Source organism: Microcaecilia unicolor, chromosome 6 (assembly GCF_901765095.1).
Source record: "Microcaecilia unicolor chromosome 6, aMicUni1.1, whole genome shotgun sequence".
Lineage (NCBI taxonomy): Eukaryota > Metazoa > Chordata > Amphibia > Gymnophiona > Siphonopidae > Microcaecilia > Microcaecilia unicolor.
Window position 1 is genome coordinate 331,675,929 of NC_044036.1, and position 17,221 is coordinate 331,693,149.

Genomic DNA, 17,221 nt, shown 5'->3' on the forward strand with positions numbered 1-17,221 from the left:
TTGAGTAAACCTTTAGAGCAGTACTTAGAGTGATAGGAAAGGATGAAACCAATATAGCAACTAATTATACGGTATTTCCTTTATAACATATCAAAAGTTTGTCTCAGATAACAGACATCTCATACAAAAGTAAAAAAAATGGAAGGAAACAGCCTCAAGACCGCCCCAGATATTGCAAACCCTATGGAGCTGGAGTTGTCATCCTCTGCATAAAAAACCTTCCTTATTTTACCATTATCATCTTTTATTCAATAGTCCAAAACTTTAAATACTTCAAAAATACTGTGATAATCCAAAAAATCCTTAAAGAGATCCTCTGTCTGCTTCAAGATGTCATGAAGCTTGATCAATCAATTTCTATATTTCCTCGAGTCCTACAGTGACTGTCGATGATGGCCAACGTTTCGCAAGGCTTCTTCAGGATATAGTTACCTGGGATTTACAGGCACCCTTCCATTTGTTACTTTTGTATGAAATGTCAGAAACAAATTGGGGGCCCTTTTACTAAGCCACGTAGGTGCCTACGTGTGCCCAACGCGTGTCAATTTCGAATTACTGCCCGGCTACCGCGTGGCCCGGATGGTAATTTCATTTTTTACACGCGTCCCTTACATGCGCTGCAAAATAGTTTTTATTTTCTGGTGCATGGCACTAACCGGGCAGTAAAAGGCATTGTACGTGCGTTGACCATTACCGCCCGGTTAACGCGTGAGACCTTACAGCTAAGTGAATGTGTGGTGTTAAGGTCTCAGACCCAATATGGATGCGCGCCAGTTTTCATTTTGCCACATGTCCATTTTTGGCCAAAAAAGCATTTTGTACAGGTGCGCTGAAAAATGGATCTGCACGCGTCCAAAACACGCGCCTACACTTGTGCAGGCCATTTTTCAGCGCACCTTAGTAAAAGGAGCCCATGATGTGCTATATCAGATTTGGCTAAAGCTATCCTCCCAACTGTTCATGGCTTATCTAAGCAAATGAACTTTATAGAAAATTGGGACAATGTGAATCAGAGCTGTTAGAACTAAAAACTGAATCTAGAAATTCTTCAACATTGGAGCAAACTTTGGCCCAGGTACAGAAGGTACAAACAACGATTGCAGCGGCCTAAAATTCAAATCTACCTAGGCATCCAGCTTCTCCTTCATAGGCCCACAACTTTGGAATGCACTACCCAAAATCTTAAAATCAACTCAGAATCATCTAAATTTCAGAAAATTATTGAAGACCACCTTGTTGAAGAAGGCTTACCTTCCAGACTCAACCTAAATTACCTCTTCATTGACCCTTTTATCTTGTATTATCTTATTATCTTTGCTGTTTTATATGATACCTATTTGATTACTATCTTACTATTACATTGTTTAATTGTACTTTTCTGAACTGTAGCCTACCTACGGTTATGTGTAAGCCACATTGAGCCTACAACTAGTGGGAAAATGTGGGGTATAAATGTGTTAAATAAATAAATTTAACTGGGATACACGCAAAAATTGAAAATGATTAAAATCCAGCAAGATGTACTAATTTAAGATTGGTGAATTTCCCTCGAGATAAGAAAGTTTCATTGAAAGGTATGGTTGAACAATATTTCTTGGAAAATTTACAACTAAATAAAGAGCAACTACCAATGATTGTGAAGCTGCACTGTCTCCCCTCAAAGAAGAGAGGAGTACGATTGCAAACCTAGGGATACTATGGTGAATTCTCTAGAACCTTTTTTGGAAGCAACGAGGTTTGCAGAAGCAAGGCTTTCAGGTACAAGGCTCATAGGAACACGGTTAAGCAGAAACAAGGCTACACAGGAGCAAGGCTTCAGGAACAAGGTTCAGAACAAGACACACAGGAACAAAGATTCAGGGACATGACTCACAGGAACAAAGCTAGGCAGGAAACAAGGCATACAGGAATAAGGCTTCAGGGACAAGACACACAGGAACAAGGCTAAGCAGAAACTGCATCCAAACAAGAAACACAAAGACAAGGCTAAGAGACCTCTTGCAAAGGCAAAGCATGAAAGTCACAGAATTCCTTGTAAAGGTCCTCACTGACCTTTGTGTAGAACCTCTGGTGCCCTGGAATGAAGCTTGGACGCAGGAACACCAGAGTAAGACTTGAATAGACTCTGGGGTGAGGCTTGGATGCAGGAACACCAGAGTGAGTCATGGATAACAGGGAAACAGGAAGCAGATGCATCAATGCAAGGACAAGGCAGTCCGGAGAAGCCGCAGAGCCTGACCACTGGAAAACAGGTTCATCTATCACCTCCTCCAAAAAAATTAACTTTTTAGGTTTGTTTATTTATTAGGATTTGTTTACTGCCTTTTTTTGAAAAATATTCAAACCGAATAATAAGTTGGACGTAGGCAAAAGACAATTACAGCAGCAAAAATACTCAAATAACAATACATGGTATTGTCAACGCAATACACAATAAAACATATTTTTAGGCTACTTTTTAGGGTTTCGCCTTAGGAAGCTACTCCAGGTGATTCAGTCCTGTACACAGCGACAGGTGGCACATGCTAGGTGCGGCTGCTTGTTTCTGTTGCTTGTATGAGTGATCTCTTTCCTGTTTTAAATGGAGGAGTGTGGTAGCCGTGTTAGTCCACTCTTAAGGTTATCAATAGAAATCAAACAAAATAAAACATGGAAAAGAAAATAAGATGATACCTTTTTTATTGGACATAACTTAATACATTTCTTGATTAGCTTTCGAAGGTTGCCCTTCTTCCTCAGATCGGAAATAAGCAAATGTGCTAGCTGACAGTGTATATAAGTGAAAACATTCAAGCATTACTATGACAGTAAAATAGATACTATTGGAGATTCTACATGGAATGTTGCTACTATTGGAGATTCTACATGGAATGTTGCTATTCCACTAGCAACATTCCATGTAGAAGGCTGTGCAGGCTTCTGTTTCTGTGAGTCTGACGTCCTGCACGTACGTGCAGGACGTCAGACTCACAGAAGCAGAAGCCTGCGCGGCCACATTGGTGATCTACAAGGGCCGACTTCTACATGGAATGTTGCTAGTAGAATAGCAACATTCCATGTAGAATCTATAGAAATCAAACAAAATAAAACATGGAAAAGAAAATAAGATGATACCTTTTTTATTGGACATAACTTAATACATTTCTTGATTAGCTTTCGAAGGTTGCCCTTCTTCCTCAGATCGGAAATAAGCAAATGTGCTAGCTGACAGTGTATATAAGTGAAAACATTCAAGCATTACTATGACAGTCTGACAGGGTGGGAGGGTGGGGGTGGGTAGGAGGTATGCATGGGGACATCAAAGCATATCATTGATATTCTAACAGGGTGGGTGTGGATAGGTGAGGGGTGGGGTGATCAACAGAGACATACAGCTTTATGGTTTATAATGGGCTAGGAACCCCAGATCCTTGTTAAGTCCTTTCTGTTGGGTGTTAAAATATTCAATCATTCTGACTTCAAAGGTCTTACCTTCTTGTATGGTTTTAAAGTTACCTTTCAGTATTCTCACTGAAATCACTCATACAGTGTCCTGGTCCTGTAAAATGTTGACCAACAGGCGTGGGATTATTCTACTAGCAACATTCCATGTAGAAGTCGGCCCTTGTAGATCACCAATGTGGCCGCGCAGGCTTCTGGTTCTGTGAGTCACAGAATCAGAAGCCTGCGCAGCCTTCTACATGGAATGTTGCTAGTGGAATAGCAACATTCCATGTAGAATCTCCAATAGTAGCAACATTCCATGTAGAATCTCCATTAGTATCTATTTTACTGTCATAGTAATGCTTGAATGTTTTCACTTATATACACTGTCAGCTAGCACATTTGCTTATTTCCGATCTGAGGAAGAAGGGCAACCTTCGAAAGCTAATCAAGAAATGTATTGTTATGTCCAATAAAAAAGGTATCATCTTATTTTCTTTTCCATATTTTATTTTGTTTGATTTCTATAGATTCTACATGGAATGTTGCTATTCCACTAGCAACATTCCATGTAGAAGTCGGCCCTTGTAGATCACCAATGTGGCCGCGCAGGCTTCTGCTTCTGTGAGTCTGACGTCCTGCACGTACGTGCAGGACGTCAGACTCAAAGAAACAGAAGCCTGCGCAGCCTTCTACATGGAATGTTGCTAGTGGAATAGCAACATTCCATGTAGAATCTCCAATAGTAGCAACATTCCATGTAGAATCTCCAATAGTATCTATTTTACTGTCATAGTAATGCTTGAATGTTTTCACTTATATACACTGTCAGCTAGCACATTTGCTTATTTCTGATCTGACGAAGAAGGGCAACCTTCGAAAGCTAATCAAGAAATGTATTATGTCCAATAAAAAAGGTATCATCTTATTTTCTTTTCCATGTTTCATTTTGTTTGATTTCTATTGATAACCTGTTTTAAATGGCATTCCTTAAACCCCTTTGACTTGTGATTCAGTAACAGCGGTATATCACGACTTAAATAAACATAAGCATGAAAATACGGTGTAGGCAAAGGTGGAACACATGGATAGTTAAGATTTGTACTAACCCTCGGGAAGTGTACCCCAGAATAAATTTGATAATTGATGGTGTGCATAGTGTGTTGCAGTGACATAGTCGTGGGAGGCCTTTGGGGCTTAAACCCCTCCCCCCTCCACAAACAAAGTACCTGTTGATGGCTGGGGGGGATGCTCAGACCCCACCAGGCGATAAGATTCACTGCCTCCTTTCCAGCTACCAGCACAGGCACTCTTTGCACATGCTCAGTTCGTACACAAACTGAGTATGCGCGAGGCATGCCAGCATCGACGACTGGAAAGGAGGCTGCCAATTTCTTTGCTGCTGAAGCAGCAACGGGGTAGTTCCGGACAGCAGGCCAGCAAAGGTAAAATTATTAACATGGGAGGGAGGGGAATAGAGAGAAAATATATGCCCCCCCCAGTCTACTCGTGGGCACCCACCAAAACCAGTGGCGTACCAAGGGGGGGGGTGGTCCGCCCCAGGTGCACGCCGCTGGGGGGGGGGGGGTGCCACGCGTCTGTCAGCAACGCTCGTTCCCTGCTCCCTCTGCCCCAGAACGGGTTACTTCCTGTTCCGGGGCAGAGGGAGCAGGGAACGAGCAAATCCGACAGGTGCGTGGCACCCCCCCTGCAGGTAAAAATGCACGGGGGGTGTTGTTTTGCCGGGGGGGGGGAGGTGTTCGTCGTTTCAGCGGGGGAGGTGTCCTTTCGCCGGGAGTGGGGAGGTCGCACTGCACCCGGGGGGGGGAGGGGGCGCATCGACGATCTGCCCCGGGTGTCAGCCACCCTAGGAACGCCACTGTCCAAAACTGAATTCTGGCTACGCCCCTGGTTTGTTGTACTCTGGAAATCCGTATTGCCCGGAGGAGGCTTCCCATTCTGTTGTACAGACAGCTTGTCTACAGAGGAGCGGGAGATAGAATCTTTTATCCATGTGTAGATGAATGGTGTTGCTTTAGTGAAGTGAAAAAAGGTAAATCGTGAGGGAAAGGAAAGCCTGCTGCCCTTACGAGGGAGCCTGATTTTTCAGGAATTCTTTGCATGCCAAGCATCTGTTATTAACATCAGTCATATGGGATTTGTGAATTAATAGTTTGCATTTTCTTTTTGTTTCATCTGGTGTGACAGGAAATAAACAGGAAATCCTGATGAGAGTATCTTATAATATTTGATGTGAAAATATAGATGATTTGGGAATGCTACATGGTGCCTTGGCCACTTGAGACTAGAATTAAAATTGGCTTTCTTCTGTGCAGTCTTTGTTGTTCTCAGCCTGCTGCTTGAAGCAACACACCTTGTATCGTATCACAGAATGAACAAAGCATTTGGAGCGTTTGCTTATAATAGGTCCAGGACTAGAACAGCTGGATTGTTCCATGCTATATTTTACCATCATGTCATCAACTGCTTCAAAACTCATATCAAGAGTGGTGGAGTAGTCTAACAGTGGGCTGAGAACCATGGAAGCCAGGGTTCAAATCCAACTATTGCTCCTTGTGACTTTGAGCAAGTCACTTAACCTTCCGTTGCCTCAGGTACAAACTTACCCCTAGATATTCAGAGCAATTTAACCGGGCAGGAGAGGCTTCTGCCTGGTTAAATCACTAATGACTACCTAAGTGCTGATTTTGCAGTGCCCCCTCCCTCCCCCGCGATCCCAATTCCACTCGATCCCAATCCCACTTCCGCACACCCCTGATATGAAGAAGGGCTGACCAAGCCTTCCCCATCCCCTAGGTCCTTCGGGCCTACCTAGTAGAGTCCTGGTGGTCTAGTCAGGTCCAAAGGGCAGGAGTGATGCCCACTCACGCCAGCCTATAGCAGCTCCGTTTACGAAATGACTGCTGTGACCTCTAGTGGCAGTCTCGCAGTACTCGCTAGTACAGTAATGTTCAGAAATCTCAGTGAAAACACAGGTGGTCATGTAGCTGGATCTGACTGACAAGCTGCCAAAGTTCAAGGGGGGGTATCGGAGGCGTAGCGAAGGCGGGACTTGGATGTGCCTAACACTTGGACGTCCTTGACCCATAATGGAAAAAAGAAGGACGTCCTTGACAAACACTTGGACGTTTTCACTTGAATAAGGGAATTGATCTGAGGGAGAAAAGTGAGATGGGAATCAAATTGTAAGGAAGAGAAACCGCATCCAGTTGCAATGGTGAGGGACAAGCCGCACAGGGGTTTGGGAAAATAATAGATTCAAATTTTGTAGCTTTTGAGTTCAACCATTTAGATACAGCATTTAAGCAGTGATTGTAGGGAGAAGTATCAGCCAAGGACAAAGATTCATAGAGAAGGATCTGAATCAGCATAACAGTAAGAACTACTACCTAGAGACTGAATGGGCAAGGAAAATATTACATATAAAACAGTTGAGGAAAAAAGAAGAGGAGTCTGTCATAGTAACATAGTAACATAGTAGATGACGGCAGAAAAAGACCTGCACGATCCATCTAGTCTGCCCAAGAAGATAAATTCATATGTGCTACTTTTTTATTTGTACTGTCCTCTTCAGGGCACAGACCGTATAAGTCTGGCCAGCACTATCCCCGCCTCCCAACCACCAACCCCGCCTCCCACCTTCAGCTCTGGCACAGACTGTATAAGTCTGCCCAGCACTATCCTCGCCTCCCAACTACCAGTCCCACCTCCCACCACCAGCTCTGGCACAGACCGTATAAGTCTGCCCAGCACTAGCCCCGCCTCCCAACCACCAGCTCTGCCACCCATTCTAGGCTAAGCTCCTGAGGATCCCTTCCTTCTGCACAGGATTCCTTTATGTTTATCCCACGCATGTTTGAATTCCGTTACCATTTTCATCTCCACCACCTTCCGCGGGAGGGCATTCCAAGCATCCACCACCCTCTCTCCGTGAAAAAATACTTCCTGACATTCTTCTTGAGTCTGCCCTCCTTCAATCTCATTTCATGTCCTCTCGTTCTACCGCCTTCCCATCTCCGGAAAAGGTTTGTTTGCGGATTAATACCTTTCAAATATTTGAACGTCTGTATCATATCACCCCTGTTTCTCCTTTCCTCCAGGGTATACATGTTCAGGTCCGCAAGTCTGTCCTCATAAGTTTATTCCAATTCTTTTAAATTTCTGCCAAAAACTGAGAACCCAATGACCCCATGTCAATATATATTTTCCCATGCAACCCCCCTACACTAACAATTGCGTCGCAGGTGTCCAAGGAACTTTAATTCAAAAATCTTCAGGAACATTAAAAGAGACCCGATTCATGTTTCAGTAATACTGGCCTGCATCAGGGATCAAAAAAGATACAGAAATTACATAAACATACATTAAAAAAATATATATATATATAAACATACATAAAATACTAGGAATTAAATAATAAAAATAATAATGAACAATATGTGAGCAGTTTTTACAAAAATGATTGATTAATTGTATTTAAGAGGTACATAAAGAGCACATAAAATATAGAAAATATAGAAAAATATTAAACAAAGTGGGAGCTATGAGAAGAGGAATATAAAGAGGAAAGGATAAGAAGTGTTGAGGACTGTACCCGGAAACTGCGACTAGAGAGATAAGACTGAAATCATAAAAGAACAGTGTCAGTGATACCTAAAGAATGAAGACAAGAGAGAAGGGCAACCAGATCGAAAACAGAAGATAGGGAAGGGAAATGGAAATGGGACTTGATATACCGCCTTTCTGAGGTTTTTGCAATTACATTCAAAGCGGTTTACATATATTCAGGTACTTCTTTTGTACCAGGGGCAATGGAGGGTTAAGTGACTTGCCCAGAGTCGCAAGGAGCTGCAGTGGGAATCAAACTCAGTTCCCCAGAATCAGAGTCCGCTGCACTAACCACTGGGCTACTCCTCCACTAGGAACATTCCATGTAGAATCTCAAATAGTAGCAACAGAATCTCAAACAGTAGCCAACATTCCATGTAGAACCTTAGATAGTAGCAACATTCCATTTAGAATCTGAAATAAGGAAAGGGAAATGGGACTTGATATACCACCTCTCTGAGGTTTTTGCAACTACATTCAAAGCAGTTTACATATATTCAGGTACTTATTTTGTACCAGGGGCAATGGAGGGTTAAGTGACTTGCCCAGAGTCACAAGGAGCTGCAGTGGGAATTGAACTCAGTTCCCCAGGATCAAAGTCCACTGCACTAACCACTAGGCTACTCCTCCACTCTAGAGAAACCAGAATTACCAAATGCGCCTGATCCAGGGTTCATCTATTCTTATTGTAAACAACGGTCAAAGGGATCTCAGTTCTATGATTACAGCAGAAATCAGCGTCACAAGGAGGAAGTACCAATGTTTTGTCCGGAAACAAGGTAGTTCATTGGAGATAAGATGTTCCAGGAACTTAGACATGACGGAAATATTAGAAATTGGCCTGTAGTTTGGATGGATCCAAGGGGTTAAGTTGAGATTTCTTAAGAGTAGGTACCTTGCCAGTAGAGAGGGTCTGTCCTGAATAATGGGATAATACAAAAGACCCAGAGAGGCAAATTTGCGAAGCAGTGGGGCAGGCAACAGATCCTGAGGTGAAAAAGTAATTCAGACTGTTGAAAAGTATTTCTCCAGGGTAGTAAGAGAGAGAGGATGGAAAAAAGACCAACGAGATTGCAGTAAGGCAGAAGTAGGTGGGTCTCGAGAAGATTGAAGGGAACAGTCAGACTTTGAGGTATTTGTTGGGGTGGTTAATGTGTTGTGACAAGACAGAAAGAGGCCAAGAGCAGCACATAATGAAGAAACCTTCACTTGCCATGCTGATGCTAAGGTGTGTGGAAGCAACAGCAGAAGTATCACATTCCAGGGATAAAATAGTACTCAGGACATGAAACAATTTTTGGAGCCTATATTGGATGCATTTAGAATAGCTTTCTAGTAAAAGCCACACGTGGCCAGTCACAGAGAGGTATTATAATGACAATAAGCTTCACAAAAAGAGGTAAGAAGCTCTGGGGAAGAATGTTTAGGCCACAGTATGCCAAACTTGTCGCTCTAGCAGCCTGAGTCCTGGATGGTACCAGAGGGCCCGTTTTTGGTAAGTACAGACTCTGGAGCAGGTTGGGGCAAGGTTATAGTAACATAGTAAATGATGGCAGATAAAAACCTGTATGGTCAATCCAGTCTGCACAATAAGATAAACCCATTACATATGGTATGAAGTGATACATCATATGTGTACCTGATCTTGATTTATCCTTTATACAATACTAAATTCCCATCTGCTGTAAAGATGTAACATACAGCGCTAACAAAAATCCTTTAACAAAAATATTCTTCATATATATAAATTATAAAATATTCTTCATATATATAAATTATATGTAGGGATGTTCTCGTATGTTTTCTAGGGACAAACATAGACTCACTGGTCTTCAAAGTTGTCCAGGCATATAATCATAGCTCGACTCCACTGTTTTAAAGTAGTTGCCCCCAAGTGCCAAAAAACATTTTTTTGTGTATAATAATTCTGTAAACATCTCCCTTAACTTGCTAGATGAAATAAATGAAATGGGTCCCGACGTGGTCCATGTTTCGCTGGAGCTGTTTCAAGACACCCACTGTCAAAGAGCGAATTGTGTTCAAAATCTGCACCCTGGTTCATAAAATTATTCACGGCAAGGCCCCAGTCTACATGGCAGACCTTATAGACCTACCAACCAGGAATACAAAAAGGTCAGCACGCACATACCTAAATCTCCACTACCCTAGCTGGAAAGGACTAAAATATAAAACAACATGTGCATCCAGCTTCTCTTATATAAGCACACAAATATGGAATGCACTTCCAAACGTCGTGAAAACAATGCACGACCTAACAAACTTCCGGAAATCGTTAAAAACCAATCTGTTCACAAAGGCATACCAGGATGATCCAACCTAAACACCTGAACCCTGGAACACAATCGAAACTCTTACCAGAACTGGACAAAACTTAACTCTCTCTCCTTGAATACTCAATATATGTATTTCTCTTACCGGAATTGGCGATCGCCATCACGGTACTATGTAAGCCACATTGAGCCTGCAAATAGGTGGGAAAATGTGGGATACAAATGCAACAAATTTGCAAGTCTTTTAACTGAAAAACAGTCACCTTACCCCAAACCTGATCCTTTTTTATACACATAATTTCAGGCTCTTCAGTTAGATATTTGGCCCAAGGCAGAGGTGGGCAACCACTATCCTTAAGGGTCACAGCCCAGTTAGGTTTTCAAGATTTCCACAGGGAATATGCCTGATACTGATCTACATGTATTGCTTCCATTGTATGCAGATTGATTTCATGTGTATTCATTGTGGAAATCTTGACAACCCAACTGAGTTGTGGTCCTTGAGGACTGTGGTTGTCCACCCCTGATATAAGGCATCCACAATATTCCTATGGGCGCCTACACAGCACATGCTAATTTTTAGCACATGCTAAAGGACGCTAGCGCGCCTTTGTAAACAGGGCCCTAAATGTTAGTGAATAAATGTTGACAGCTAAATGCCAACTGTTGTAAATTTAGGGGTTCAGAGACCCCCAAGAAGGCTGAAGTGACCTTAAATCTGACTCCATCTCTAAATAGCATTAGTACTGGGGTAATCAAGGAGTTGTGAAGTTCTAAAAGGAATTGCCACTGAGAGAGACGTTAGGTCTAAGGGACCCGCATTAGTCTGCCTCTCAGCACTGGCAAGGAATAGATACCAGCCTTATGACAAACTGGATTTAGGCTACAGGTTATACAATGCAGTGAAAGATAGCCTGATACAGCAAAAGCATTTATACTTACAGCCTTTCATCATTAAGTGAAGCCCACAAATCATCATTTGGGATGAGGAGTTTATTTACCAAGATACAAGTCAAATCAGTGATTGACAACAGGCACGTACAATCAATTAATTATAGGAATATAATAATCCAGCTGTAAACAGGTGTTAATTCCTAATCTTTTATAATTTCTTTTACCAATTAGAGGTTTTACAAGGGAAAGCAATTAGGTAATTTGTCAATTCTGCTGGACACATTGGTTTCCCTTGGAGAAAGAGAGTGGCAACCCTTTTCTCTCTCTTAAACCAGGAAATACCCTGATTTTTATAGGTGCCCTCAGGATATGGATAATATGACAGTAGATATACCTGATTGGATCTATGCTAATGTCATGGTTGTCACTGATTGGCTCATGCTAATGAGTAGCTTCTATCTTGCTAACATGGTTTTGTCTTTAGCTCGCTTGACCACAAATCTTAAGCAAGACCCTGCATCCAGCTACACCTTTCCTTTCTCACACCATGGCTGACCACAATCCTGCTCACAGGAAAGTCTCATTTCTCAACTTGTTTTTCTAACTTACATTAGAGAAAATTCCACTTTGTAACAGATACGGCTTCCATTTTGTGCTGGAATCCTCCATTTTGTTTCCATATCTATTGACCTAACTTTTCCTAATTTAGCTTATTTAGGCCTCAATCCGGGCTACAAACTAGGCCATACTTTTCCAGTAAGCTCCCAGTTATGTCAGCCATCAGATTTCTGACTCAGCCAAGGTCTGTAATAGCCTGAGCTCTATGACTGGGCCCACCACCATTCCAGTGGGGGGGGTCTCTGGCTGTACCATAATTATACACAACTTAGGCTCTATTATATGGAATCTGGGTGCCCAGATCTGTTATAGAATACTGTCTTAGCACACAGATTTAGGGTGCCTAATTTTTGCCCCCTTGTCTCATCAGTGAGAACTGCATTGGGTCCTTGACCCATGCCCAGCTTGTAGATATATTCAGTTCCTCCTTAAAAGAAGTTCCATATGCCCGGCTGCTTGAAGCATCCTGCAGTTTGTCTTTTATTGAAAAAAACCCATATGTGCCTTAATAAAATAGCCTCCATGAAAGCTTCTTGCACCTACTTCTAGGCAGTATCTCTGTGCGTGCATGTGCCAGTAGAAATCAGTATGTATTTTTTTATGAAATATGTGCATAAATGCCTATTCTTCATCCCTGGGAACATCTAACTCCTCTCCGGTACTATGTAAGCCACATTGAGCCTACAAATAGGTGGGAAAATGTGGGATATAAATGTAACAAATAAATAAATAAATACATCTACGTGTCTATAGTATTCTGAGCACCAGTTCTCAAAAGGGACACCTGGATTCCATTACGCAATGCTGGCGTAACCTGGCACTTGCACTTTTACCAGTCATAGACCTGTCATAACTTTGTGCACCTAAATGCAGCCAAGGCACACGGGCATAACTGTATAGCTGACCTGCAAAAGTGCCAGTTTTCTTTTTAATTCATTCACACAAGTGGTGCATAATTATGGGCACTCAGTTAAAGAATTACTTGATTGAGCTTGTAAAACATCGTTCTACATGCCAAAGTTGCTTAATGGAAATGCTGTGCATTCCACGCCATGTCTGTCAACCCCAATGAACCGCAGCATTCAAGAGAGAACCATATGGCACCATCTTCTTAAGCCAGTCTGAAGTTTCTGATCATAATTGAGTTGGCGCAAAAGCGCTGGTAATTCGTATCCAATGGGATTCACGCCTGAAGAAATGAGTACTATAGCTTTAAGATAAGGTAATCTGGGCTCTTTCCTTGCACAAACAAGATCGATTTTGAGCAGGCTCCTACTGTTAGCTTTTTTATCTTCTAGGAACGATTCTCACGCTTAAAATAGACCAACATTTTCTTGCTAAACAGCGTGGGGTGTTTTTTTTTCACGTTCCCAAAATCCACCAAAACTGAAGAAAAATCCAAGTGACTGTTCTTAGCAGCTGTGTGGCCTGGAGTTCACTGGGGGAAGCTGGCTTCCTGCGGTCTCTATTCAGTACCTGCTTCAAAGGCAGCCTAGCTCGCTTATAGTTTGCAGGCCAGGTAGGGTGCCATTGTGCTCAGTCTGTGAGGATTAGTATCAAAGCTGCAGCAACCAGGCCCTTGGTCTCCGGCTGCCATTCAGCCCTAGCGGGGAGAGGCTAACACTGGCCAAGGTCACAGTATCCAGTGTGGTGGGGACTGGGAAAGGTTCCTAAGAATTGAATGCTTTTTATGAAATCATGGCGCAAGCTTTCAGCCCAGCAGGTTTTCTCCTGGAACACGTACATCTGTTTGTGTTGGTGTATCGTAGCTGACAACATGAGAATTCGGCTTTGGTTTTATGTAATTATATTTTTAAGAAAAGGACAACTGTACATCACACAATACAGATGAGTACTGAGCTTTTGTTTCGGAGTTTATAAAGCGATGTTAAATTGAGATCATTGATGCCTTTTTCCTTCCATTTCTAGACATAAGCGAAGAGCAGATCAGACCGACTTTATATTAACCATTTGTAATCCTTACTGCTGCTGATTAACAGCCGCAGTATTCTTTGGGAAAATAGATAATGAGTAATTCTTGGGGCTTAGACGTTACGGAGAAATTGATGAAGGAGGTAGAAAATTTGCTTAGCGTTTTTTTAAAAAAATGATGCAATTGGTTAGAGTAAATATATTTCAGTACAGCGTTAATATTAGAAAACATATGAGGTAGCAGTGACGTAAAAGTGTTGGCAATCTGATCGAACTAATGTGAAAAAATTAAGCTGTGGATGAGTTGTCATGACGACAGGGATGTTCAAATTGATGAACTGTACTTCCCTCATTGTCCAATCAGATAGTAGAGCTGAAGCTGGAGCATGAACAGGAGAAGACGCACCTCTTCGAGCAGCACAACACGGAGAAGGACAACCTAGTCCGAGACCATGAACGAGAAATTGAGAAACTGGACAAGCAATTCCGCATTGCCATGGAGGAGAATGAAAACAAAACTAAGGCTTGGAGGAAACAAGATTGCCAGGTAATTTCAACATCGTCTTGTAAGAATCATAGTTCCATTAAAAAAAAATATATATATATATGTATATATACACACATATATATAATGTGTTTTTAATGTATATTATGACTTGTTGATGTACGCAGTTTGATCGTTTGCAAAACTCATATAAATGCAACATTTGTTTTGTCTTTCCCCTCCCGTAATAGGGCTGACTGAGGCTTATGCTGCAAAAACCGCAGGTAGCCAGATTAAAAATCCCATGGTGCGCTATAACTTTGGCCTCTTATTTATAATCTTGCCTCATTTTCTTTCATGATGGATTTGTTAAAGAAAAAAAGGTATTTCCTTCGTTTCACCTCCCCCCCTCAATACACACTGACTCACACACACAGATAAATAAATATAGATATAGATATAGATTTATATTCCATAGTTCTTTATGAAGCATATTTGGTTCACTTGTCTTTATTTGCCATTAAAGCTCTGCAGGTAGCCATAAAGTAGGGCTCTTTCATCTCTCACCTTATTTTTCATTTATTTTATTTTCTCTCGCAGAATCTCTGGTCTCGATTAGTTCTAGATAAAAGACATTTTATTTAATTTTATTTTGCACACTCACAGATGTATTTTTATACACATACAGAGATATATCCACCCCTTTCATCCTCTATCTCTACGGTCACTGTTGGAAGCCATTTGGCAGAATAACCCCCAGCTGTGGTCGTGTTTGACTCTTCAGACTTACAGATGAAATGTATTTTGTCAGCATGGAAAATGATTTTTAGTAGTTTATCGCTTGAAAAACATTCTGCTGCTGTTTTCTTTCTTTTTTTCCGTTTGCTTTGCCTGGGAAGGTGTAGCAGCTACATATGGCCTGCAGTCAATCCACTTCAAAATGGACCTCGCTCCTAAAATTATAAACGTAGAGCTTATACGAAGAAACAAAACAAAAGTCTCCTTTTTGATATCGACCATCGGTAAAATTTTCCGAGACACACATTTTATGTCTATATGGAGGCATTTTGTGTCTCAAGACCATAGATTTTCTCGCCACACCTTTCTAATGCATCCCACCCATCTTTGTTAAATTTAAGCTTAGCCGTGTCATGATGTCAGCAGAAGCAATGAATGCTTTACTGGTCATTATCACATTTTTATTGTGGCATAACACAGAAGAGACAAAAAAAACCTAACAAAAAACGTCTATTACGGTTGATTGTGTCAAACCAGATTAGCGCTTTAATCGAGCTGTACGCTGTTATTTGCAAGAAAAGAATATTTTCATCAGTGAGCATGCGCAGTGTTAAGGATCCCAGGCAGTTGCCATGGAAGTAAATTTCACGCTCTTGACTTGCATAGGTGGATCAAAAAGCTACGATTTCGTCTGCAGTGAAATAAAATCCCAGATTGGTTAACCGAGAGGGGAGGAGCAAGAGAGTGTTTAAAGAGAGGGAAAAGGATGAAAGGAGTTCTTCTGTGTGCAGAGGATCCATCATTCTGATTTGATTGATATTCCATTCCATGCTAGAGGCATGTGCTTAATGTAGACTGTCCAGATTTGAGTAAAACTTTCAATTATTCTCGGTCCACGTGTTCATGGTTTCCACAATATGTCATCTGGTCCTTCCACAATTAAAGGCCTACAGTTAAATTTTCCTCTTTCTATTTACGGTGTCGTCATCTCAATTACTGTTGCCAGTTTTAGCAAAGGGATTACATTTCTTGTATTCTTCATAAGGGATTTATGCATCTTCATCTGGAAAAAAAGGTGGGAAGCTTTCAACCGAGGGAGCAATATTCAAACTGCAGACATTTGTGAAAACTCCACGGATGCTTCTCATCCAACGGGCCTTACACCATTAGTCAAAGCAAAATTGTTTGGGTAGTATTGCTTTGTAGCCTCTGGAAAAAGTACGTGCAGATATTTGAATCCGCTTTTAATGTGAATGTTTTTCCAGTTAATGCATACAGTTTTGAAAATCCAAATCTGCCCACATCGTTGCCTTCTCCTGATGTAAGCTGGCTAACCGAAACAACTCCAGACAATTTGGACAAAATGGGGCTCTAATAGAGCATCATGGTAGGCTGTCAGTGGGACACGTTCTTGGCATGCTTGGGATAGATAGACAAGAAGGCTTGAATAGTTGAATAAAGACATTGGAAAAGGGGAGGGGGAAAGGAGAGAAGTTGACGTTGAGTTGTAGCTGAAGACTTCGTATGTACATTCACCAAAAGTTGATGAATCTCAGTAAGGCAGAGTGGATGAGCCATTTTGGTCTTCATCTGCCGTCAATTTTGTAAATTTCTGCCCGTACTGAGAGCGGACAATTTTCAAAGAGCATGTACAGAAATAAACATAGTTTAGCCAGTGGAAATGGCTTTGAAATTTGTCCTCAAACTGCATATTCCTGTCAATTTATTTATGTTGTGTTTTTTTCAACCATATGGGACCTTAATGTGCTTTGTGGTCTTAATATTTCGAGCCAATTGCACCAGGCCAACATGGAAGCTCTTCCGGTGCAATGATACCGCACAGCAGTTTGTGAAAATGTGGGGAACGATGTTATTACGAAGCAGGAGTAAATGGTTAAAATGATTCAGAAGAACATAAACCCCTCATTCTACAACTTGGCACATAAATTTCAGCGCCATTTACATACTTAAATTTATAGAATATTAGCACTTACACAGGTTAAGTGTACACATGAGCGCTCAGCATTATTCTATAAATGACACGCTCAACTCACTTAGCACGTAAATGCACGGCAGCGTTCCCAGGGGAGGAGTATCGGCAGGACATGGACAGGTACATCTACATGTGTAAGTTACCCGCTAAAGTGCCACATTTAGGTGTTCACACATTTATGCCTACTATTGACATGGTGCAAGTGGACACCCCTAAACG

General features: G+C 41.6%; 1 protein-coding gene across 1 annotated transcript in view; it reads left to right on the forward strand.

Annotated features, from left to right (window-relative positions):
- CEP112 (centrosomal protein 112) overlaps positions 1-17,221 on the forward strand; it is a 704,958-nt gene that overhangs the window by 302,714 nt on the left and 385,023 nt on the right. The window contains exon 21 of the mRNA XM_030208453.1: positions 14,152-14,334. Coding sequence (XP_030064313.1) covers positions 14,152-14,334 — 183 coding nt within the window. The remainder of the gene's footprint in view (positions 1-14,151; positions 14,335-17,221) is intronic.